The sequence below is a fragment of the Nerophis ophidion genome, linkage group LG02 (genome assembly GCF_033978795.1).
Source record: "Nerophis ophidion isolate RoL-2023_Sa linkage group LG02, RoL_Noph_v1.0, whole genome shotgun sequence".
Lineage (NCBI taxonomy): Eukaryota > Metazoa > Chordata > Actinopteri > Syngnathiformes > Syngnathidae > Nerophis > Nerophis ophidion.
This window is the reverse complement of record NC_084612.1, coordinates 73062804-73085927: the sequence shown is the minus strand read 5'-3', so window position 1 is coordinate 73085927 and position 23124 is coordinate 73062804. Positions and strand designations below refer to the sequence as shown.

Genomic DNA, 23124 nt, shown 5'->3' with positions numbered 1-23124 from the left:
CACCACGCCCCCTGGACTTTTGTCCCTGCCCCAGCAGCTTTGTTTACTACAGTAGTTGTTTTTTTGTTTTGTTTTGCTCAGACCGTATAAAATAAGTTCCTATTCCTAGAGCCTGCTTGCTTCTTTGTCTTGTCTTAACTTTCTTGTTGGCTCTTTCTGCACTGCTCTCCAAATCTAAACATTGGACCTAATTAACTGGCCTCTAAACAAAATTGACAAGATCTTGGGTTTGGAGGAAGATCAATCAATCAATCAATGTTTACTTATATAGCCCTAAATCACTAGTGTCTCAAAGGGCTGCACAAACCACTACGACATCCTCGGTAGGCCCACATAAGGGCAAGGAAAACTCACACCCAGTGGGACATCGGTGACAATGATGACTATGAGAACCTTGGAGAGGAGGAAAGCAATGGATGTCGAGCGGGTCTAACATGAATCTGTGAAAGTTCAATCCATAATGGATCCAACACAGTCGCGAGAGTCCAGTCCAAAGCAGATCCAACACAGCAGCGAGAGTCCCGTTCACAGCGGAGCCAGCAGGAAACCATCCCAAGCGGAGGCGGATCAGCAGCGCAGAGATGTCCCCAGCCCATACACAGGCAAGCAGTACATGGCCACCGGATCGGACCGGACCCCCTCCACAAGGGAGAGTGGGACATAGAAGAAAAAGAAAAGAAACGGCAGATCAACTGGTCTAAAGAGGGAGTCTATTTAAAGGCTAGAGTATACAAATGAGTTTTAAGGTGAGACTTAAATGCTTTTACTGAGGTGGCATCTCGAACTGTTACCGGGAGGGCATTCCAGAGTACTGGAGCCCGAACGGAAAACGCTCAATAGCCCGCAGACTTTTTTTGGGCTTTGGGAATCACTAATAAGCCGGAGTCCTTTGAACGCAGATTTCTTGCCGGGACATATGGTACAATACAATCGGCAAGATAGGATGGAGCTAGACCGTGTAGTATTTTATACGTAAGTAGTAAAACCTTAAAGTCACATCTTAAGTGCACAGGAAGCCAGTGCAGGTGAGCCAGTACAGGCGTCATGAGATCAAACTTTCTTGTTCTTGTCAAAAGTCTAGCAGCCGCATTTTGTACCAACTGTAATCTTTCAATGCTAGACATGGGGAGACCCGAAAATAATACGTTACAGTAATCGAGGCGAGACGTAACAAACGCATGGATAATGATCTCGGCGTCTTTAGTGGACAGAATGGAGCGAATTTTGGAAGCTGCTGGCAGTCTTCAAAGTACCCCAAAGCTGCCAAAAAATGATTGGAGGATGCGGGCATAACTGTGGACACTTTGTGATTTGGATAACATCGGACTCTCTGCCCTGCAGGATGAATTTGAGGACCAGTCCAAGACAATTTAGAGTGAAAAGAAAATTTTATTTTCCCTCGCATACAAAACAGTCTAAATTGGATTGTTTCCCTGGCTTGGAGACACTCCCGAAGGACAGTGCGGCAGAGACACAAAAAACTCCCTTCTTGTCTCTCATGGACACACACCTGTTTTTGTTGACTTCGGACTGACTGACAAGAACACCATGGCCGCGGAACACAGACACGAGGCAGGTTTACACACACATGCAACCACAAAAAATATACGCCACGCACACACACACCCCTCAACCCCCATCCAATGCCCTTAACTTGAACCCCTTAGTGGTGATGGACGGCTGGGCAGTCCTTGAAGAGCTGCAGCCTGCCACCGTAACCCCCAACCCCTCCCCTCTGTTGCAAGTCTTGAGTTGTATGTTGTAATATGTATATGTGCTCTACTATGCAATTTTGTCTCCGACTCCCAACTGGGCCCCAGTCTAGATTGTATTTTTCTTTAATCGGACTCTCTGCCCTGCAGGATGAATTGAGGACCAGTCATAGACAATTTAGAGTGAAAAGCAAATTTTATTTTCCCTCGCATACAAAACAGTCTAACTTGGATTGTTTCCCTGGCTTGGAGACACTCCCGAAGGACAGTGCGGCAGAGACACAACAAACTCCCTTCTTGTCTCTCATGGACACACACCTGTTTTTGTTGACTTCGGACTGACTGACAAGAACACCATGGCCGCGGAACACAGACACGAGGCAGGTTTACACACACATGCAACCACAAAAAATATACGCCACGCACACACACACCCCAACCCCCACCCAATGCCCTTAACGTGAACCCCTTAGTGATGATGAACGGCTGGGCAGTCCTTGAAGAGCTGCAGCCTGCCACCGTAACCCCCAACCCCTCCCCTCTGTTGCAAGTCTTGAGTTGTATGTTGTAATATGTATATGTGCTCCACTATGCAATTTTGTCTCCGACTCCCAACTGGGCCCCAGTCTAGATTGTATTTTTTTTTTTTAAATACAATCTAGAAGGGGGACCTGAGGGTGTGTTCCAACTATCGTGGGATCACACTCCTCAGCCTTCCCGGTAAGGTTTATTCAGGTGTACTGGAGAGGAGGCTACGCAGGATAGTTGAACCTCGGATTCAGGAGGAACAGTGCGGTTTTCGTCCTGGTCGTGGAACTGTGGACCAGCTCTATACTCTCGGCAGGGTTCTTGAGGGTGCATGGGAGTTCGCCCAACCAGTCTACATGTGCTTTGTGGACTTGGAGAAGGCATTTGACCTTGTCCCTCGGGAAGTCCTGTGGGGAGTGCTCAGAGAGTATGGGGTATCGGACTGTCTTATTATGGCGGTCCGCTCCCTGTACGATCAGTGCCAGAGCTTGGTCCGCATTGCCGGCAGTAAGTCGGACACATTTCTTGTGAGGGTTGGACTCCGCCAAGGCTGTCCTTTGTCACCGATTCTGTTCATAACTTTTATGAACAGAATTTCTAGGCGCAGTCAAGGCGTTGAGGGGTTCCGGTTTGGTGACCGCAGGATTAGGTCTCTGCTTTTTGCAGATGATGTGGTCCTGATGGCTTCATCTGACCGGGATCTTCAGCTCTCACTGGATCGGTTTGCAGCAGAGTGTGAAGCGACCGGAATGAGAATCAGCACCTCCAAGTCCGAGTCCATGGTTCTCGCCCGGAAAAGGGTGGAATGCCGTCTCCGGGTTGGGGAGGAGACCCTGCCCCAAGTGGAGGAGTTCAAGTACCTAGGAGTCTTGTTCACGAGTGAGGGAAGAGTAGATCGTGAGATCGACAGGCGGATCGGTGCGGCGTCTTCAGTAATGCGGACGTTGTACCGATCCGTTGTGGTGAAGAAGGAGCTGAGCCGGAAGGCAAAGCTCTCAATTTACCGGTCGATCTACGTTCCCATCCTCACCTATGGTCATGAGCTTTGGTTCATGACCGAAAGGATAAGATCACGGGTACAAGCGGCCGAAATGAGTTTGGAGCTCTCCCTTAGAGATAGGGTGAGAAGCTCTGCCATCCGGGAGGAACTCAAAGTAAAGCCGCTGCTCCTCCACATGGAGAGGAGCCAGATGAGGTGGTTCGGGCATCTGGTCAGGATGCCACCCGAACGCCTCCCTAGGGAGGTGTTTAGGGCACGTCCAACCGGTAGGAGGCCACGGGGAAGACCCAGGACACGTTGGGAAGACTATGTCTCCCGGCTGGCCTGGGAACGCCTCGGGATCCCCCGGGAAGAGCTAGACGAAGTGGCTGGGGAGAGGGAAGTCTGGGTTTCCCTGCTTAGGCTGTTGCCCCCGCGACCCGACCTCGGATAAGCGGAAGAAGATGGATAAATTCATCCTCCCCCAGCGTTTACCTTTCCCCCCCATCTTTTACGGGGGGCGGCTTGTGGCGACCCATCAGCGTTACTGTTCTGTAACCTTGTACACTGTTTGTCTAATCTTGAGCGGGTTTTTGCTGAAAACAAAGTTTCGTTGTACTTGTGCAATGACAATAAAGACCTACCTAAAATAAGGAGTAAAGTGTATTAGTTGTAGAAAACCTCATTGAATTCATGAAGGGAAGATTATCTCCAACCTGACAGGTTGTTGGGGGGAAACTACAATATGAGCAATGCAGCTAGTTGAATGTGATATATTACACACAATTTTTATGTAAATCAGCAGAATAAATACACTTTTATAAGGAAAGTACGCCTTTAAAAATCCCTGCAGTAAAACAAAGTGTCGCTAGAGCAGGGGTCACCAAGGCGGTGCCCGCGGGCACCAGATCGCCCGTAAGGACCAGATGAGTCGCCCACTAGCCTGTTCTAAAAATAGCAGCACTTACCAGTGAGCTGCCTCTATTTTTTTAATTTTATTTATTTACTAGCAAGCTGGTCTCGCTTTGCTCGACATTTTTAATTCTAAGAGAGACAAAACTCAAATAGAATTGGAAAATCCAAGAAAATATTTTAAAAGACTTGGTCTTCACTTGTTTAAATAAATGCATTTTTTTTTTTTACTTTGCTTCTTATAACTTTCAGAAAGACAATTTCAGAGAAAAAATACAACCTTAAAAATGATTTAAGGATTTTTAAACACATATACCTTTTTGTCTTTTCAATTCCTTCCTCTTCTTTCCTGACAATTTAAATCAATGTTCGAGTATTTTTTTTTTTTTAATGTAAAGAATAATAAATACATTTTAATTTTTTAATGTTTTTTCGTCGAAGAATATTTGTGAAATACTTCTTCACACTTATTATGATTAAAATAAAATAAAATATCCTGGCAAATCTAGAAAATCTTTAGCATCAAATTTTAATCTTATTTCAAAGTTGTTTGAATTTCTTTTAAAATTTTTGTTCTGGAAAATCTAGAAGAAATAATGATTTGTATTTGTTAGAAATATAGCTTGGTCCAATTTGTTATATATTCTAACAAAATGCGGATTGGATTTTAACCTATTTAAAACATGTCATCAAAAATATATATTTATTGTGAGAAATCATTAAGATGATCAGTGTTTCCACAAAGATAAATATAATTAATTATTAATAATAACAGAGTTAAAGGCCGACTGAAATGAGATTTTCTTATTTAAACGGGGATAGCAGGTCCATTCTATTTGTCATATTTGATCATTTCGCGATATTACCATCATTTTGCTGAAAGGATTTAGTAGAGAACATCGACGATAAAGTTTGCAACTTTTGGTGCTGATAAAAAAGCCTCGCCTTTACCGGAAGTCGCAGACGATGACATCACAAGAGTGAGGGCTCCTCACGTCCTCACATTGTTTTTAATGGGAGCCTCCAGCAGCAAGAGCTATTCGGACCGAGAAAACGATAATTTCCCCATTAATTTGAGCGAAGATGAAAGATTCGTGGATAATATTGATAGCGAAGAACTAGAAAAAAAAAAAAAAAGCGACGGCTCCGGGCGGCGGCAGTGTGAGCGTTTCAGATGTAATTAGTCACATTTACTAGGATAATTCTGGAAGATCCCTTATCTGCTTATTGAAGTGGATTATACTTATATAGCGCTTTTCTCAAGTGACTCAAAGCGCTTTACATAGTGAAACCCAATATCTAAGTTACATTTAAACCAGTGTGGGTGGCACTGGGAGCAGGTGGGTAAAGTGTCTTGCCCAAGGACACAACTGCAGTGACTAGGATGGCGGAAGCGGGAATCGAACCTGCAACCCTCAAGTTGCTGGCACGGCCACTCTACCAACCAAGCTATGCCACCCCCCATTGTTTTAATAGTGTTTTAGTGAGATTCTAAAGACATACCTCGAGGTCGGATGGCTGCGGTGAATACGCAGTGTCCCAGAGAGAAGCCAAGCTCACAGCTGCCTGTTAAACAGCTACTGCAGGAGGATGAATAATCCAATGATGTCTCCGGTAAGATATATATCACAATTTTCCCAATCCAAAAACATGCTGGTTGACGTAGAGAAACATATTCGCTTGACTGCTGTGTTAAAAACAAAGAAACACCGGCTGTGTCTCAGTGCTAAAGACAGCTGCAGTACACCGCTTTCCACCAACAGCATTCTTCTTTGACGTCTCCATTATTAATTGAACGAGTTGCAAATGATTCAGCAACACAGATGTCCAGAATACTGTGTAATTACGCGATAAAAGCAGACGACTTTTAGCCGCTAGTGGTGCAGCGCTAATATTTCCTGACAGTCCGTGACGTCACGCCTCATCATTCCGCGACGTTTTCAACAGGATACTTCGCAGAAAATTTTAAATTGCAATTAAGTAAACTAAAGCGGCCGTATTGGCATGTGTTGCAATGTTAATATTTCATCATTGATATATAAACTATCAGACTGCGTGGTCGCTAGTAGTGGCTTTCAGTAGGTCTTTAAAGGTAAATTGAGCAAATTGGCTATTTCTGGCAATTTATCGAAGTGTGTATCAAACTGGTAGCCCTTCGCATTAATCAGTCCCCAAGAAGTAGCTCTTGGTTTCAAAAAGGGTGGTGACCCCTGCACTAGAGGTCACTATTGCTCCACAAACACCACCTTCCAGTTCCTTTAAAAGGTTCAGCTTGACCTTTTGCAGAACGACAACTTGTTGGGTTAAAATGTGATTGTTAAAAGCAGTCCCAAGATACGTTTTCTTCATTAATGATGCCGTCCACCTGGTCCTACTAATGCTGGACTGCAGGAGTAGCAGGAAGAACTTTGGGAGTCGTCCGCCATCTTTTCACTAACCTGGCCTTCTGCATCTTTTTCTTGAGAAATGTTCTTTTCCACGGTGACAGCAGCGTCCTGTGAGCCCACCTTCTCGTAAGAGTACCCGAGCGGACTGGGGGGCTGGTAGCGGTATCTGTAGCCAAAGGCGCGCAGGTGATAGACGTAGTACTCCAGTAGATACATGTTGCTGTCATGTACATAGTGGAAGGACACAGACAAGTCCGAGCAGCAGTTTGGACCCTGGAAAACAACAGAGTGTGTTTTTGCAATGAAGCACAGACAATGTGTTACTTTCACCTTTTATTTGATTTTTTTTACAAGATTTTCCCGATAAGGTTTATTCAGGTGTACTGGAGAGGAGGCTATAGTCGAACCTCGGATTCAGGAGGAACAGTGTGGTTTTTGTCCTGGTCGTGGAACTGTGGACCAGCTCTTTACTCTCGGCAGGGTTCTCGAGGGTGCATGGGAGTTTGCCCAACCAGTCTACATGTGCTTTGTGGACTTGGAGAAGGCATTCGACCGTGTCCCTCGGGAAGTCCTATGGGGAGTGCTCAGAGAGTATGGGGTACCGGACTGTCTTATTGTGGCGGTCCGCTCCCTGTATGATCAGTGCCAGAGCTTGGTCCGCATTGCTGGCAGTAAGTCGGACACGTTTCCAGTGAGGGTTGGACTCTGCCAAGGCTGTCCTTTGTCACCGATTCTGTTCATAACTTTTATGGACAGAATTTCTAGGCGCAGTCAAGGCGTTGAGGGGTTCCGGTTTGGTGACCGCAGGATTAGGTCTCTGCTTTTTGCAGATGATGTGGTCCTGATGGCTTCATCTGGCCGGGATCTTCAGCTCTCGCTGGATCGGTTCGCAGCAGAGTGTGAAGCGACCGGAATGAGAATCAGCACCTCCAAGTCCGAGTCCATGGTTCTCGCCCGGAAAAGGGTGGAGTGCCATCTCCGGGTTGGGTGAGGAGACCCTGCCCCAAGTGGAGGAGTTCAAGTACCTAGGAGTCTTGTTCACGAGTGGGGGAAGAGTGGATCGTGAGATCGACAGGCGGATCGGTGCGGCGTCTTCAGTAATGCGGACGTTGTATCGATCCGTTGTGGTGAAGAAGGAGCTGAGCCGGAAGGCAAAGCTCTCAATTAACCGGTCGATCTACGTTCCCATCCTCACCTATGGTCATGACCTTTGGGTCATGACCGAAAGGATAAGATCACGGGTACAAGCGGCCGAAATGAGTTTCCTCCGCCGTGTGGCGGGGCTCTCCCTTAGAGATAGGGTGAGAAGCTCTGTCATCCGGGAGGAACTCAAAGTAAAGCCGCTCCTCCTCCACATGGAGAGGAGCCAGATGAGGTGGTTCGGGCATCTGGTCAGGATGCCACCCGAATGCCTCCCTAGGGAGGTGTTTAGGGCACGTCCAGCTGGTAGGAGGCCACCGGGAAGACCCAGGACACGTTGGGAAGACTATGTCTCCCGGCTGGCCTGGGAACGCCTCGGGATCCCCCGGGAAGAGCTAGACGAATAGGCTGGAGATAGGGAAGTCTGGGCTTCCCTGCTTAGGCTGCTGCCCCCACTACCCGACCTCGGATAAGCGGAAGATGATGGATGGATGGATGGATGGTTATTATTTCACGGAGGAAATTTTTCTTTTTGCCTGAGGCTGCTCCGTGATCTCCGACGACGATAAATGACAAATGACAGACGACCGTACTTGCCAACCTTGTGACCTCCGATTTCAGGAGGTGGGGGGCGTGGTCGAGGGTGGGGCGTGGTTAAGAGGGGAGGCGTATATTTCCCCCTAGATTCACCAAGTCAAGAATTTCATATACATATATATGTGTATATATGTATATATATATATATACAGATATATGTATATTATATATATACACATATATATATATATAAGAAATACTTGACTTTCAGTGAATTCTAGCTATATATTTATTATATATGTATATATATTTGTATATATATATATATATATAAATATATATATATATATATATATATATATAAATATATATATACATACATATATATATATATATATATATATATATATATATGTGTGTATATATATATATATATATATATATATATATGTGTGTATATATATATATATTTATATATGGCGGTATAGCTCGGTTGGTAGAGTGGCCGTGCCAGCAACTTGAGGGTTGCAGGTTCGATTCCCGCTTCCGCCATCCTAGTCACTGCCGTTGTGTCCTTGGGCAAGACACTTTACCCACCTGCTCCCAGTGCCACCCACACTGGTTTAAATGTAACTTAGATATTGGGTTTCACTATGTAAAGCGCTTTGAGTCACTAGAGAAAAGCGCTATATAAATATAATTCAATTCAATTCAATTCAATATATAAAAGACATACTTGAATTTCATTTATTTCCACATTTATACACATATAACACTTGTCTACTCATTGTTGAGTTAAGGGTTGAATTGTCCATCCTTGTTTTTCTAACCATATGCATGTTCAGTAGGTGGCAGTATTGTCCTGCTCAAGAGTGTCACAACATTGCTGTTTAGGCAGACAAACGAAAACGGACTGCTGTTGTTGTGTGTTGTTTTACCGCGCTGGAAGGGCGTTAATGAAACTGCCTAACAATAAACCCACATAAGAAACCAAGAAGTCGCCCTCGATCGTTCTACAGTTATAACGTCATTGGGCAGACAGGCTCTTTATACACGTCACTCAGGTCCTTGAATTTCGGGAGATTTTCAGGAGAAAATTTGTCCCGGGAGGTTTTCGGGAGAGGCGCTGAATTTTGGGAGTCTCCTGTAAAATCCGTGAGGGTTGGCAAGTATGCCGACGACAGAAGTGCTGCAATTCTGTTGGCAGCACCATCTCGTTGACAGATGTGCTTCCTTATAAACACAATTTGGCGCGCAGGCTTCAGTTCGACACAGTTTGCGTATCGGTCACGTGACCGAAGCAGCTCATGATCGGTCACGTGACTTTCCAAAAGCGGTACGCGTGCCGACACAGGGTTTTGCCCTATGAGCTCGACGCATGCGCCGATGCATCGGTGTTGCCGGACCCATCACTAGTCTCCGCCTTGTGCGCGCTTTTTGTTTGTACTTTGCTAGTGTTAAAATTAAATCATGTTTTCACCTGTACGCCAGCCATGTCTCGAGTAGTCCGTCTGCCTTCTGTATTCTGTCTTGCCTCTGGTGAGGGCGGTCGCTTTTTTTCCCGCTCTCTCTTCTCCCAGCTTGCTCCCTTTGTTTTTGTCTTGTCTGAACTTTTTTGAAGCCTCTTTCTTTGCGCTATCCTCAAATCTAAACTTCAGGCATGGATATGATCAGCTGGACTCTCAACGCAATTGACAAAATCTTTTCCACGAGGGAAAGAAGTTCGGGGGAGCCTGGCTGCCCTGCTGGAACCATTGCTGTGAGGTAGGTGAGAGACTCCTGGGACAAATGGAGAATCATGTGCCTCTCAGTCCTTTCCATAGAGGACGTGGAAGACATCTACCTATTTGGAACCGTGATCGCGGGGCACTTGCTGATTGGGCTGGGCATTGCTCTGGTGTATCGTCAAATTCGTAAGACGATGGCAGCCACTCAAGGAGCCCAAAGGCTGTTTGTCGCAATGGATGGTTTGGGCAGGGCTGTGGGAACACAGACTGTGGCGATTACTGAACTGAATCGCAAGATGGATTACATCATGGAGAAGCTTGCTGAGAAGGAACATTTAATTGAATTTGAGAGCATCCAGCATGGACGAACAGAACAGACAAGTCATTGTTTTTGTCCACTCAAGAAAAACAAACATCCTAATCTACGATTTGACTCCCTCGAACGGCCCTGACGCAGGACCGGGATGTTCTGAAAAACACCCCCGAGGACACCTCAACGACAGACGCTTTTGACCTCCCTCACTCCTCAACGACACCTGGAGTTGAACTTTTACAGATCGGCCTCAGTCTGAAAAAAACATTACATCGTCACACGCGCACACCCCCCAAGCCCCACCCCACACCTTCACCACCGCTTTTTCCCCTTGGGGTGATGTTCGGATGTTCACCGCTTCAAAGCAGCGGTCGCCTTCCAGGGCCCCAACTCCCCGCCACTCTGTTGCAAGTTTGTCGAAATTAAATGTAACGTGTTTATGTGTGCATTGCATGGAGGTTTTTTTCCACTCCAGACTAGGCCCCTTTAGGAGCCCAGTCTAGATTGTATTTTTTTACTCATTTTCTTCCCCAGCGTTTTACCACTTCCCATCTTCTACGGTGGGCCTTGTGGCGACCCATCAGTGTTGCTGTTCTGTAACCCTGTGCACCGTTTGTTTGTCTAATCTTGAATGGGTTTGTGCTGTAAACAAACATTTTGTTGTACTTGTTGCACTGACAATAAGGACCTACCTACCTTCCTGGGAGAACGACCCTGCAGCAGGCTGCGACCCCCCCGTCTTGACACAGCAATAATCATTAAAGCTTATAAGTTTTCGCATGATAACGACGACATTATTTATATAATGTTGCCAGTCAACTATTCCCCACACAAAAAGCTTATCAAAATGCTGTCAACAAGAAATCAGACAAGACAATCCTTCACTTGCCTGTGAGATGGGGTAGTAGTTGTAGCGCCAATACCAGAAACTATCTGAAAACTTGGCAGTAAGGTGTTGCTCAAGTACAAAGGGGTGAAATGTCTCCCGTTGCAAAGTGTCCCTGGAGTCTCCTGCCACCACACCGACCTTCTCCATGCACTGTCCCAACGCTAGGTCCTCCACTGAGCTGGTGTGAGTACACACTTTGTTTTTGAAGCCTTCCAAGAATCGCCGCAGGGCCTCTTTGCTCAGCACGTATCCAGCGCCACCACTCATGTAGCCTTGCTTGGCGAAGGGCTTGAATCTTCGACCAAAATAAATAGGCTCATCCGTGGAGTGGTTTGCAAGAAACCAGCGCATGTTGTCCACTATTGCATAGGCGTCGTCGTCCGCCTTGAGGAACCAATCGGCTTCGTGGCCGTGATGCTCGTAGACGTATTTGAGGCCCCGGATGGTTTTCCAATAAAGCTGGTCACGGCCCTCTTTTGTATCCAAACCCACGGTTGGGAAGTCTGGATCGTCCACGGAACTGACAAACACCACAATATTGCAGTGACGACTCCACGTGTCCTTCACGTAGCGAGCCCTCGTCTCCAGGTTTTGGGGTGCAGTTATCACGCAGCAAAGAATGCGTACTTTTTTGTACAATTCATCTGCCATTCTGCTGTCTTCATCTAAAAACATAAAACAGCACTGGTTGTAGGTAAAAAAGTCTTATTCAGAAATGCAGTCATAAACTTCCCAATCTTAAAACCCTCACTTATATTTATCATTCCAGATTACCAAACGAAACAAAAATACATAGTTTTATACCCAATTCCAAAACAGTTTTATTAATGAACAGAATCGGCTGCCCTTTGTCACCGATTCTGTTCATAACTTTTATGGACAGAATTTCTAGACGCAGTCAAAGCGTTGAATGGATCTGGTTTGGTGGCTACAGAATTAGGTCTCTGCTTTTTGCAGATGATGTGGTCCTGATGGCTTCATCTGGCCAGGATCTATAGCTCTCACTGGATTGGTTCGCAGCCGATTGTGAAGCGACTGGGATGAGAATCAGTCGGAGTCCATGGTTCTCGCCCGGAAAAGGGTGGAGTGCCATCTCTGGGTTGGGGAGGAGACCCTGCCCCAAGTGGAGGAGTTCAAGTACCTCGGAGTCTTGTTCACGAGTGAGGGAAGAGTGGATCGTGAGATCGACAGGCGGATCGGTGCGGCGTCTTCAGTAATGCGGACGTTGTACCGATCCGTTGTGGTGAAGAAGGAGCTGAGCCGGAAGGCAAAGCTCTCAATTTACCGGTCGATCTACGTTCCCATCCTCACCTATGGTCATGAGCTTTGGGTCATGACCGAAAGGATAAGATCACGGGTAAAAGCTGCCGAAATGAGTTTCCTCCGCCGGGTGGTGGGGCTCTCCCTTAGAGATAGGGTGAGAAGCTCTGCCATCCAAAGTAAAGCCGCTGCTCCTTCACACCGAGAGGAGCCAAATGAGGTGGTTCGGATATCTGGTCAAGATGCCACCCGAACGCCTCACTAGGGAGGTGTTTCGGGCACGTCTGACCGGTAGGAGGCCACGGGAAAGACCCAGGACACTTTGGCTGGCCTGGGAACGCCTCGGGATCCCCCGGGAAGAGCTAGACGAAGTGGCTGGGGAGAGGAGAGTCTGGGCTTCCCTGTTTAGGCTGCTGCCCCCACGACTCGACCTCAGATAAGCGGAAGAAGATGGATTGATGGATATTTTATTCATAATAGACAAATATTCTTGCTAACTTACAGTAATATACACAAAAATCGAGAAAGATGATTCAGTAACCACTTTTAAAATGCAGGGATTCCCGCTGTGTTGGATCCGCTTTGGACTGGACTCTCGCGACTGTGTTGGATCCATTGTGGATTGAACTTTCACAGTATCATGTTAGACTCGCTCGACATCCATTGCTTTCCTCCTCTCTAAGGTTCTCATAGTCATTATTGTCACCGATGTCCCACTGGGTCATTATTGTCACCGATGTCCCACTGGGTGTGAGTTTTCCTTGCCCTTATGTGGGCCTACCGAGGATGTCGTGGTGGTTTGTGCAGCCCTTTGAGACACTAGTGATTTAGGGCTATATAAGTAAACATTGATTGATTGATTGAAGGTGGCGGCCTTAACAACAAAGAGCCAACGCCTAAACAAAAATCTTTAAAAATTTTTGGGATCCTGTCCAGCTTCTCACCAGCAAAATAGGACATTATGTTAAATGAAGAGTTTCTGTCTCTGATAAAGCATCATAAAGCCTACATGGTGTTCAGGGATGAATAATCTCTCCTATTGCTATTGCACCATTTTTTCAGTTACATTAATCATCAGTTATGTAGGAGCCAACTTTTGAATGGCAGGGTCCCTGCTATCACATGTGGATAAAAATATAACATTTAGATAAAAAAAATCAACTACAGGTTTCCCAAATGCTGTTATATATCTAGCATGATGAGTTGAGCATAAGTCCGCATGTGGCCCCACTTTCAACTCTTTTTTTTACAGCATTTTTAGGAAGTCAATTTTTACTAAGTCAAAATAAGGATTACCCTTCTCAGCGAATCAAAGAGTAAAAAGTTCAACCTGGGATGACCTCTTAGGTTCAACCTATGATCGCAGAAATAAACTGTATTGAAAACTTCCTTTGTCACGACATCGAGTGATAAAACGAGGCATTTACAAGATATTGAAATATTAACAAACTGGGACTATTGTCCCCCCTGATAGCATGCGCCTCCAATCCAAATAGTACAAAAGAAAGCTGTGCAAAGTGTAAAACAAACACAAACCGAGACACAGTATAACATTTGGCTCAAATGTTATACGCTATGTTGGACGCTACAATATACACCCCCTTATTTCATTAGCCCGTGGAAAATGTTAATGTTGATATTTACCTCAGAAGGCTGCAAATAAAATGTTTTTATTTTAAATTTTATTTAATATGCCATTGATTTTTTTTCGTTTGTTTTTTGAAAGTTGCTATCGCACTATTAAGTTATAGAAGTGTTGCTTGTTCCATATTCAGTGTTCAAGCAAATCAGTCTAGCAAACTGAGCAACAATTAACGTTTTGTTCATGCACTTTCTCTTGTTTCTACAAGGCTTGAATGTTTGATTCATTCATTATTGTTATTTTATTTTCAAATGTATTATTAGCCTGTGGAAAAAGTTTATTTTGATATTTACCTGAGAAGGCTGCAAATAGAAGAGAGGCATTCAATTTTTATTTAAATTGTATTTGCTATGCCATTGATGATTTATTATTATTATTATTATTATTAGAAACTGTATTTTGCATGTCACTATAAAGTTATATAAGCCTTGCTTGTTCAATATTCAATGCAAAACTCATTTGGGTCCTTATTAAAAGGTTCATTTGTTCAACCTTGGCTTTGTTCAGTTTTAAATTTTGGACTACTATGTATTTAAGTTTGACACCCCTGCATTAGATTACGTAGTTACACAATTGTAATATTATTATAATTAATTGTATTATCCATCCATCCATCCATTTTCTACCGCTTATTCCCTTTCGGGGTCGCGGGGGGCGCTGGCGCCTATCTCAGCTACAATCGGGCGGAAGGCAGGGTACACCCTGGACAAGTCGCCACCTCATCGCAGGGCCAACACAGATAGACAGATAACATTCACACTCACATTCACACACTTTATTATTATTATATTCTTTCCTGGAATTAAAACAACCATAAAAATGTAAGAAAAAAAGAGCAAACAAATTGGTATGTAGCGAGAAAATAGCTGAAATATTCTAACTAATAATAATAATATACTGAGTCACTTGTAATACAAAGCTGACACAATATATGTTTTTAGCATTTTTTTTTTTTTTACTAACAAAAATATCAATATAAGGCTACATTGTGGGGGGAAAAAAAAGTCAGATTTTACTGTAAAAACATGGAAGCTCGGGTGTAACATAGCTGCAACACATCCAAAATGCTGCTGCTCGAGTCCTGACTTGAACCAGGAAATATGACCATATTGGTCCAGGGCTTAGGTTACGGCACTGGCTTCCTAAGAGAATAAACCTTAAAACAACGTTGCTCGCGTAGAAGTCTTTTCATGGTCTTGTGCCAAAGTACATCTCTGACACGTTAGAACCATGTAAACCATCCAAGAACCATAGGGAGTGGTCTCCTGAATCATCTCGGGCCCTGAGAACCTCAGTGAATGGTTTCCTGCTGGTTTGTTAGAACCATTTGAACCATCTCGTGCTCGGAGAACCTCAGGGAGTAGTCTCCTGCTGGTATGTTAGAACCATATGAATCATCTCAGGCTCTAAAAACCTCAGGGAGTTGTCTCCTGCTGACATTTTAGATCTATAAGAACCATCTCGGGCTCGGAGAACCTCAGGGAGTAGTCTCCTGCTGGTATGTTAGAACCATATGAATCATCTCAGGCTCTAAAAACCTCAGGGAGTTGTCTCCTGCTGACATTTTGGATCTATAACAACCATCTTTGGCTCTGAGAACCTCAGGGAGTGGTCTCCTGAACCACTCCGGGGCCTGAGACCCTCGGTGAGTTGTTACCTGCTAGTTTGTGAGAACCATGTGAACCATCTCGACCGCTGAAAAAGTCAGTGAGTGGTTTACTCCTGGTATGTTAGAATCATATGAACCATCTCGGCCTCTGACAACCTCAGGGAGTGGTCTTCTTCTGGTATTTCAGAATCATATGAACAATATTGGGGCCTGAGAATACCAGGGGGTGGTCTCCTGAACCATCGAGGGCCTTGAGAACATCACTGAGTTGTCTAGTGAACCATCTCGGGCTCTGAGAACCTCAGTGATTTGTCTCCTGAACCATCTAGGGCAGGGGTCACCAACCTTTTTGAAACCAAGAGCTACTTCTTGGGTACTAATTAGTGCGAAGGGCTACCAGTTTGGTACACACTTAAATAAATTGCCAGAAATAGCCAATTTGCTTAATTTCCATCCATCCATCCATTTTCTACCGCTTATTCCCTTTCGGGGGCGCTGGCGCCTATCTCAGCTACAATCTATATATATAAAAAAAATGGGTATTTATTTCTGTCTGTCATTCCGTTGTATTTTTTTTTTCCTTTTACGGAAGGTTTTTTTGTAGAGAAAAAATGAGGGAAAAAACACTTAATTGAATGGTTTAAAAGAGGAGACAACAGGAAAAAAATTAAAATTAAATTTTGAAACATAGTTTATCTTCAATTTCGACTCTTTAAAATTCAAAATTCTACCGAAAAAAAGGAGAAAAACTAGCCAATTCGAATCTTTTTGAAAAAAAAAAATTAAAAAAAAAGAATTTATGGAACATCATTAGTAATTTTTCCTGATTAAAATTAAGTTTGGAATTTTGATGACATGTTTTAAATAGGTTAAAATCCAATCTGCACTTTGTTAGAATATATAACAAATTGGACCAAGCTATATTTCTAAAAAAGACAAATCATTATTTCTTCCAGATTTTCCAGAACAAAAACTTTAAAAGAAAATTCAAAAGACTTTGAAATAAGATCTAAATTTGATTCTACGGATTTTCTAGACTTGCCAGAATAATTTTTGGGAATTTTAATCCTAATAAGTTTGAAGAAATATTTCACAAATATTCTTCGTCGAAAAAACAGTAGCTAAAATGAAGAATTAAATTAAAATGTATTTATTATTCTTTACAAAAAAAAAAAAATACTTGAACATTGATTTAAATTGTCAGGAAAGAAGAGGAAGGAATTTAAAAGGTAAAAAGGTATATGTGTTTAAAAATCCAAAAATACTGCGATGAGGTGGCGACTTGTCCAGGGTGTACCCCGCCTTCCGCCCGATTGTAGCTGAGATAGGCGCCAACGCCCCCCGCGGCCCCAAAAGGGAATAAGCGGTAGAAAATGGATGGATGAAAATCCTAAAATAATTTGTATGGTTGTATTTTTTCTCTAAAATTGTCTTTCTGAAAGTTATAAGAAGCGAAGTAAAAAAAACAAATGAATTTATTTAAATAAGTGAAGACCAAGTCTTTAAAATATTTTCTTGGATTTTCAAATTCTATTTGAGTTTTGTCTCTCTTAGAATTGAAAATGTCAAGCAAAGCGAGACCAGCTTGCTAGTAAATAAATAAAATTTAAAAAATAGAGGCAGCTCACTGGTAAGTGCTGCTATTTGAGCTATTTTTAGAACAGGCCAGCGGGCGACTCATCTGGTTCTTACGGGCGACCTGGTGCCCGCGGGCACCGTGTTGGTGACCCCTGATCTAGGGCCCTTAGAACATCAGGGAGTGGTCTCCTGAACCATCTGGGGCCCTGAGAACCTCGGGGAGTGGTTTCCTGCCTTCTTGTCATTCTAAAGTCCCTTTGTACAAATTGTGCTATGTAGATAACCGCATCTAGTTGCAGGGGTGCACAAAGGCTTGGGAAAAAAAGGCTAAATAAAAGTGGACAAAGTATTAAATGATAAATAAATGGGTTGTACTTGTATAGCGCTTTTCTACCTTCAAGGTACTCAAAGCGCTTTGACACTACTTCCACATTTACCCATTCACACACACATTCACACACTGATGGAGGGAGCTGCCATGCAAGGCGCCAACCAGCACCCATCAGGAGCAAGGGTGAAGTGTCTTGCTCAGGACACAACGGACGTGACGAGGTTGGTACTAGGTGGGATTTGAACCAGGGACCCTCGGGTTGCGCACGGCCACTCTTCCACTGCGCCACGCCGTATTGACCCTTGGGTTATTCCCATTCATTGTGATGAATCAAAATTCAAAAGTGTGATTAATCGGATTTTTGTTTTGACAGAATAAATAAAATTGTAATATTCCGCTGGCGATGTCGTCTATGTTCTGTTGGCAATCAGAGTTAAAAATCAGAGTTTGTGTCATATAATACAGTAATCTCCTCACACGAAGAAAAAGAAACCCACATTTCTTTCCACTATCCATCCATCCATTTTCTACCGCTTATTCCCTTTCGGGGTTACGGGGGCGCTGGCACCTATCTCAGCTACAATCGGGCGGAAGGCGGGGTACACCCTGGAAAAGTCGCCACCTCATCGCAGGGCCAACACAGATAGACAGACAACATTCACACTCACATTCACACACTAGGGCCCATTTAGTGTTGCCAATCAACCTATCCCCAGGTGCATGTCTTTGGAAGTGGGAGGAAGCCGGAGTACCCGGAGGGAACCCACGCATTCACGGGGAGAACATGCAAACTCCACACAGAAAGATCCCGAGCCTGGATTTGAACCCAGGACTGCAGGACCTTCGTATTGTGAGGCAGACGCACTAACCCCTCTGCCACCGTCCACTATTTATTATTATTATTATAATTATTATTATTTATTGTTCTTCGGTCAATGGTCAACAAAGCAAAAAAAAACAGTTGTACATTCATAGATTGAAAATAAAAAGTTGTACATTCATAGATTGAAAACGAAAAATGTTACAGACCGAAAGGGTTTAGGCTGAAGTTAAACACTTATTGCGCCTAACCCTATAAACAAATTCAAGTACAAAATAAACTTCCGAAAGTTATAAAAAGTCCTTTGCACAACATATTATAAATACACATTATAAACAACATGAACGTAGTTCAATTTTATACACAGTACAGGCATGTGAAATATCCCTGTGTACATATAGACCTTTGCACTAATTATATATACAATATATACAAACAATTGTACTTCTATTATTATTTATATCTCATGTTTAATTTTTATTTAACATTAATCATAGTATTAACTACAATGTTAATTCAAAAGTGATATATTTTTTTCAAGACATTGGTCTTAAAGTGTTTTTTAAATGTGTGAATGGAACTGGAACATTTGAAGGAATCATCCAAGCTGTTCCACAGTTGAACTCCTCTAACAGAAACACATCTACTTTTTAAGCTTGTTCTTATTTTTGCTCTCTGAAAGAAAGCTGAACCTCTGAGGTCATAGGGATTCTCTCTGGGTTTAAATCTCACTTGTAGACATCCAGGCAGCATGTGGTTATGAGCTTTAAAAGCCACAATAGTAGTATTGAGGTCAACAAGATCGTGCAGTTTTAATGTTTTTAATTTAATGAACAGAGCATTGGTATGGTCATGATAATTCGCATAAGTTACAATTCTAATCGCTTTCTTTTGGAGTAAAAATATAGAGTTGATGTTTGATTTGTAATTGTTTCCCCAGATTTCAACACAATAGAGTGAAGACAATTAGCAAGAAGATCATATTACATCCAGTATAAAAGAACAAACACACAAGAGCAACAGGGGGGTCTACCTGAATGATGAGGGTGTTTCAGATTCAAGAGGGCTGACCCATTTTTCTTCCACACTTTCTGCTCTTCAAGCTCTTGCTGCTGGTGATCGAGATGCCTTCCGGAGCCGCTGAATAATGGCCCGGAAAAGGTCTTCTGGAAGCCTATTTGTCGTAGAAAAAGGTACAGCATGAAGCCTCCGAACACAAACCCCGCGCAGAAGGAGATTCTGGATGCTGTGGTCATTATGCTGGTTCAGGTGTGTCACTGGCAGCCCAACAAAGAAGACGACAACGTTATGACTCTTACACTTTCTTGTCGCCTCCCACTTTGGAAAGGAGGGTTTACGCATTGCCAAATGCTTGAAATGAAAAATAAAAAAGTCATTAATCACAAACAAGAAACTGACAAATACAGTGCTAAGATAGGCTGCCAAATCTGCACAAACCTGTACATGGGGAAGCTTGTTGACGCCTCAAAAAACTGGACAAGAGCCAAGATGATCATATTTTGTTCCCACACATGACAGTTTGAAGTTAGTCTGAAGTAGGGCGGGGCGATTTTAATATCTCGATATTTTCAGGCCATATCGCGATTCACAATGTATATCTCAACATTTTGCCTTGGCCTTGAATGAACACTTGACACATATAATCACAGCAGTATGATGATTCTATGTGTCTACATTAAAACATTCTTCTTCATACTGCATTCGTTTTAAACTTTCATGCAGAGAGGGAAATCACACCCAAGTCAAACAGTTATTAAGCAATGGCACAAACATTCATGTCATTTCAAAACAAGCTATTTGTGCACTTTTGTGCATGATGTCACAAAGATGACATACCAAAACAACACTAAATTAAAGTGAACTTTTTGTACAGGACGCCACAACAATAGTTTGAAACAAATAAAGTGCACTTTTGTGCATGATGTCACACAAAATATTTCAATAAGTGTCAAATAAAAATGAGCTACGTAATAGGAAAACAATTACTGTTCGTCCTTTGCTATGTTACAGCGGACACTAACTCATTTTGTTGTTGACAATTTTTTTCATACGGTGTTGATCTGGAAATGTTCGCCTTGGCATGGAGATGTTGAAATGCGGAGTAAGCACTCTTCATTCACTAGCAAGTCCATCCATCCATCCATCTTCTTCCGCTTATCCGAGGTCGGGTCGCGGGGGCAACAGCCTAAGCAGGGAAACCACGACTTCCCTCTCCCCAGCCACTTTGTCTAGCTCTTCCCGGGGGATCCCGAGGCGTTCCCAGGCCAGCCGGGAGACATAGTCTTCCCAACGTGTCCTGGGTCTTCCCCGTGGCCTCCTACCGGTTGGACGTGCCCTAAACACCTCCCTAGGGAGGCGTTCGGGTGGCATCCTGACCAGATGCCCGAACCCCCTCATCTGGCTCCTCTCCATGTGGAGGAGCAGCGGCTTTACTTTGAGCTCCTCCCGGATGGCAGAGCTTCTCACCCTATCTCTAAGGGAGAGCCCCGCCACACGGCAGAGGAAAATAATTTCAGCCGCTTTTACCTGTGATCTTGTCCTTTCGGTCATAACCCAAAGCTCATGACCATAGGTGAGGATGGGAACGTAGATCGACCGGTAAATTGAGATCTTTGCCTTCCGGCTCAGCTCCTTCTTCACCACAACGGATCGATACAACGTCCGCATTACTGAAGAAGCCGCACCGATCCGCCTGTCGATCTCACCATCCACTCTTCCCCCACTCGTGAACAAGACTCCTAGGTACTTGAACTCCTCCACTTGGGGCAGGGTCTCCTCCCCAACCCGGAGATGGCATTCCACCCTTTTCCGGGCGAGAACCATGGACTCGGACTTGGAGGTGCTGATTCTCATTCCGGTCGCTTCACACTCGGCTGCAAACCGATCCAGTGAGAGCTGAAGATCCCGGTCAGATGAAGCCATCAGGACCACATCATCTGCAAAAAGCAGAGACCTAATCCTGCGGTCACCAAACCGGAACCCCTCAACGCCTTGACTGCGCCTAGAAATTCTGTCAATAAAAGTTATGAACAGAATCGGTGACAAAGGACAGCCTTGGCGGAGTCCAACCCTCACTGGAAATGTGTTCGACTTACTGCCGGCAATGCGGACCAAGCTCTGGCACTGATTGTACAGGGAGCGGACCGCCACAATAAGACAGTCCGATACCCCATACTCTCTGAGCACTCCCCACAGGACTTCCCGAGGGACACGGTCGAATGCCTTCTCCAAGTCCACAAAGCACATGTAGACTAGCAAGTGACTTTTCAAATGATGCTACACATTAGCAGTAATGCTACTTTTTGTAGCAACGCTTTTGCTCCACACTTGACAAATTACGGTTGTCTGTTCAACATGTTCCCGCTTGAAGCCGCCAAACCACCGCCAGACGATGGACCCCCTGCTGTTCTTCTTGGGAATTAATTCTTCCTTCATTTCTTACCAGATTGGCACCTTCTTTCTCTCGTATTACCACTCTCACCACAGCTAACGTTACCCATGCTGCTACCTCTCTGCACCAAGGGGGGGTATACGTATGTGACGTATGACGTGACAGTATGTGATGTTTGTAAGAAGGTACGCTTGCTGTCTGTGAGAAGGAGAGACGAGAAAGAGTGGGAGGAGCCTGTGGTGTAATGCCCGCAGCTAAAAGCAACTGCGTGAGAACGTATACTCGAATATCACGATAGTCATTTTATATATCGCACAGAGACAAACCCGCGATATATCGATTAAATCGATATATCGCCCAGCCCTAGTCTGAAGGAAAGATCAGGGTTAGGATTTCAATCAGTCTCATTTTCAGACTTTTTGGTTCTGCAAGTGAAGACACTTGCAAACAGACAAAAAGGATTTAAATTTGCCAGTCCACTAACTCACTTATTATGTACATTCCTTGTTGCCAATATATATAGTGTGTATCCAGTGTGTATGTATATCAGGGTTTCCCGCAGCGCTGTGTTGTTAAGGCAGCCGCCTTAACAACAAAGAGCCATCGCCTAAACTAACGTCTTAACAAGATCTCCAGCCACACGTGCGCATTTAAGAAACTATTACTGTCCCCAAGCAAACGCATACACTGAGTGTCATACGCATGCCAAAATACTCGGGGCGCTGTAGCCTACGGTATATATATAAATGTCTTGATTGGATTATCCAGAGAATAGTGCTCGATACCGTGGTAGAGCACAATATGTATGTGTGGGAAAAAATCACAAGACTACTTCATCTCTACAGAAGTGTTTCATGAGGGGTTCCCTCAATCATCAGGAGATTTTAATGGAAGTATTCACATACAATGGTTTATATAGGGCACAGAGTGGGTGGGTACAGGCAGGTGTAGGGTGTGGTGATTGGCTCATGTGTTACCTAGGAGGTATTTCCGTCTGTGGCGGCATGTTGAAATGATTTCACTGCGCTTGTTGAGGGATGACAGGTCTGGATGATATATAATAAACAGTTTCTCTTTAAAGCATAGGTTGCATCTTTTATTACCACTGTTGTAAGGTGTGCTGGATGCAAGAATGCCTTTACTGTGTATATAATTGAACTATGTTCGTGTTGTGTATAATGTGTATTCACAATATGTTGTGCAAAGGACATTCCAAAATTTTCCAGAGGTTTAAATTTATTTTGTACTTGACATTGCTTATAGGGTTAGGCGCAATAAGTTTTCAACTTCAGCCTAAACCCTTTCGGTCTGCAGCATTTTTTTTTTCATTGTCAATCTATGTATGTAT

General features: G+C 43.9%; 3 protein-coding genes across 10 annotated transcripts in view; all 3 read right to left on the bottom strand.

Annotated features, from left to right (window-relative positions):
* The window catches only part of apof (apolipoprotein F), a 2805-nt gene extending 1991 nt beyond the window's left edge, over positions 1–814 (bottom strand). The window contains exon 1 of the mRNA XM_061890437.1: positions 1–814. This exon is cut by the window's left edge and continues 472 nt beyond it. The gene's annotated coding sequence lies outside the window, so the exon portion shown is untranslated.
* The window catches only part of stat2 (signal transducer and activator of transcription 2), a 187259-nt gene extending 167721 nt beyond the window's left edge, over positions 1–19538 (bottom strand). For 7 of the 8 annotated variants that reach the window (XR_009804723.1, XR_009804718.1, XM_061890380.1 and 4 more), the window contains exons 1-2: positions 11125–11257; positions 6570–6791 (exon numbers count right to left, since the gene is read on the bottom strand). Coding sequence is in view for 6 of the 8 variants with exons in the window: in XM_061890380.1 (XP_061746364.1) it covers positions 6570–6751 (182 nt within the window). In the remaining 2 variants the exon portion in view is untranslated. Of the gene's footprint in view, positions 1–6569; positions 6792–11124; positions 11258–19397 lie in introns of those variants that run through there. The other variant, XM_061890364.1, reaches the window with a different exon arrangement.
* On the bottom strand, positions 9843–19620 carry LOC133548261 (glycoprotein-N-acetylgalactosamine 3-beta-galactosyltransferase 1-B-like). Its single transcript, XM_061893578.1, has 3 exons — positions 19398–19620; positions 11125–11789; positions 9843–9974 (listed from the first exon to the last, which is right to left on the bottom strand). Exons 1-3 carry the CDS (start codon positions 19618–19620, stop codon positions 9843–9845), a joined length of 1020 nt encoding a protein of 339 aa, XP_061749562.1.
* Between the last annotated feature and the right edge of the window lie 3504 nt (positions 19621–23124).

Coding starts and splice junctions, on each gene's coding strand:
- LOC133548261 (XM_061893578.1), bottom strand. CDS start 19,620: ATGACCACAGCATCCAGAATCTCCTTCTGCGCGGGGTTTGTGTTCGGA. Junction 11,790..19,397: donor GAAACACCCTCATCATTCAG/GTAGACCCCCCT, acceptor TTATGTTTTTAG/ATGAAGACAGCAGAATGGCA. Junction 9,975..11,124: donor ACTACTACCCCATCTCACAG/GCAAGTGAAGGA, acceptor CATTTGTCCCAG/GAGTCTCTCACCTACCTCAC.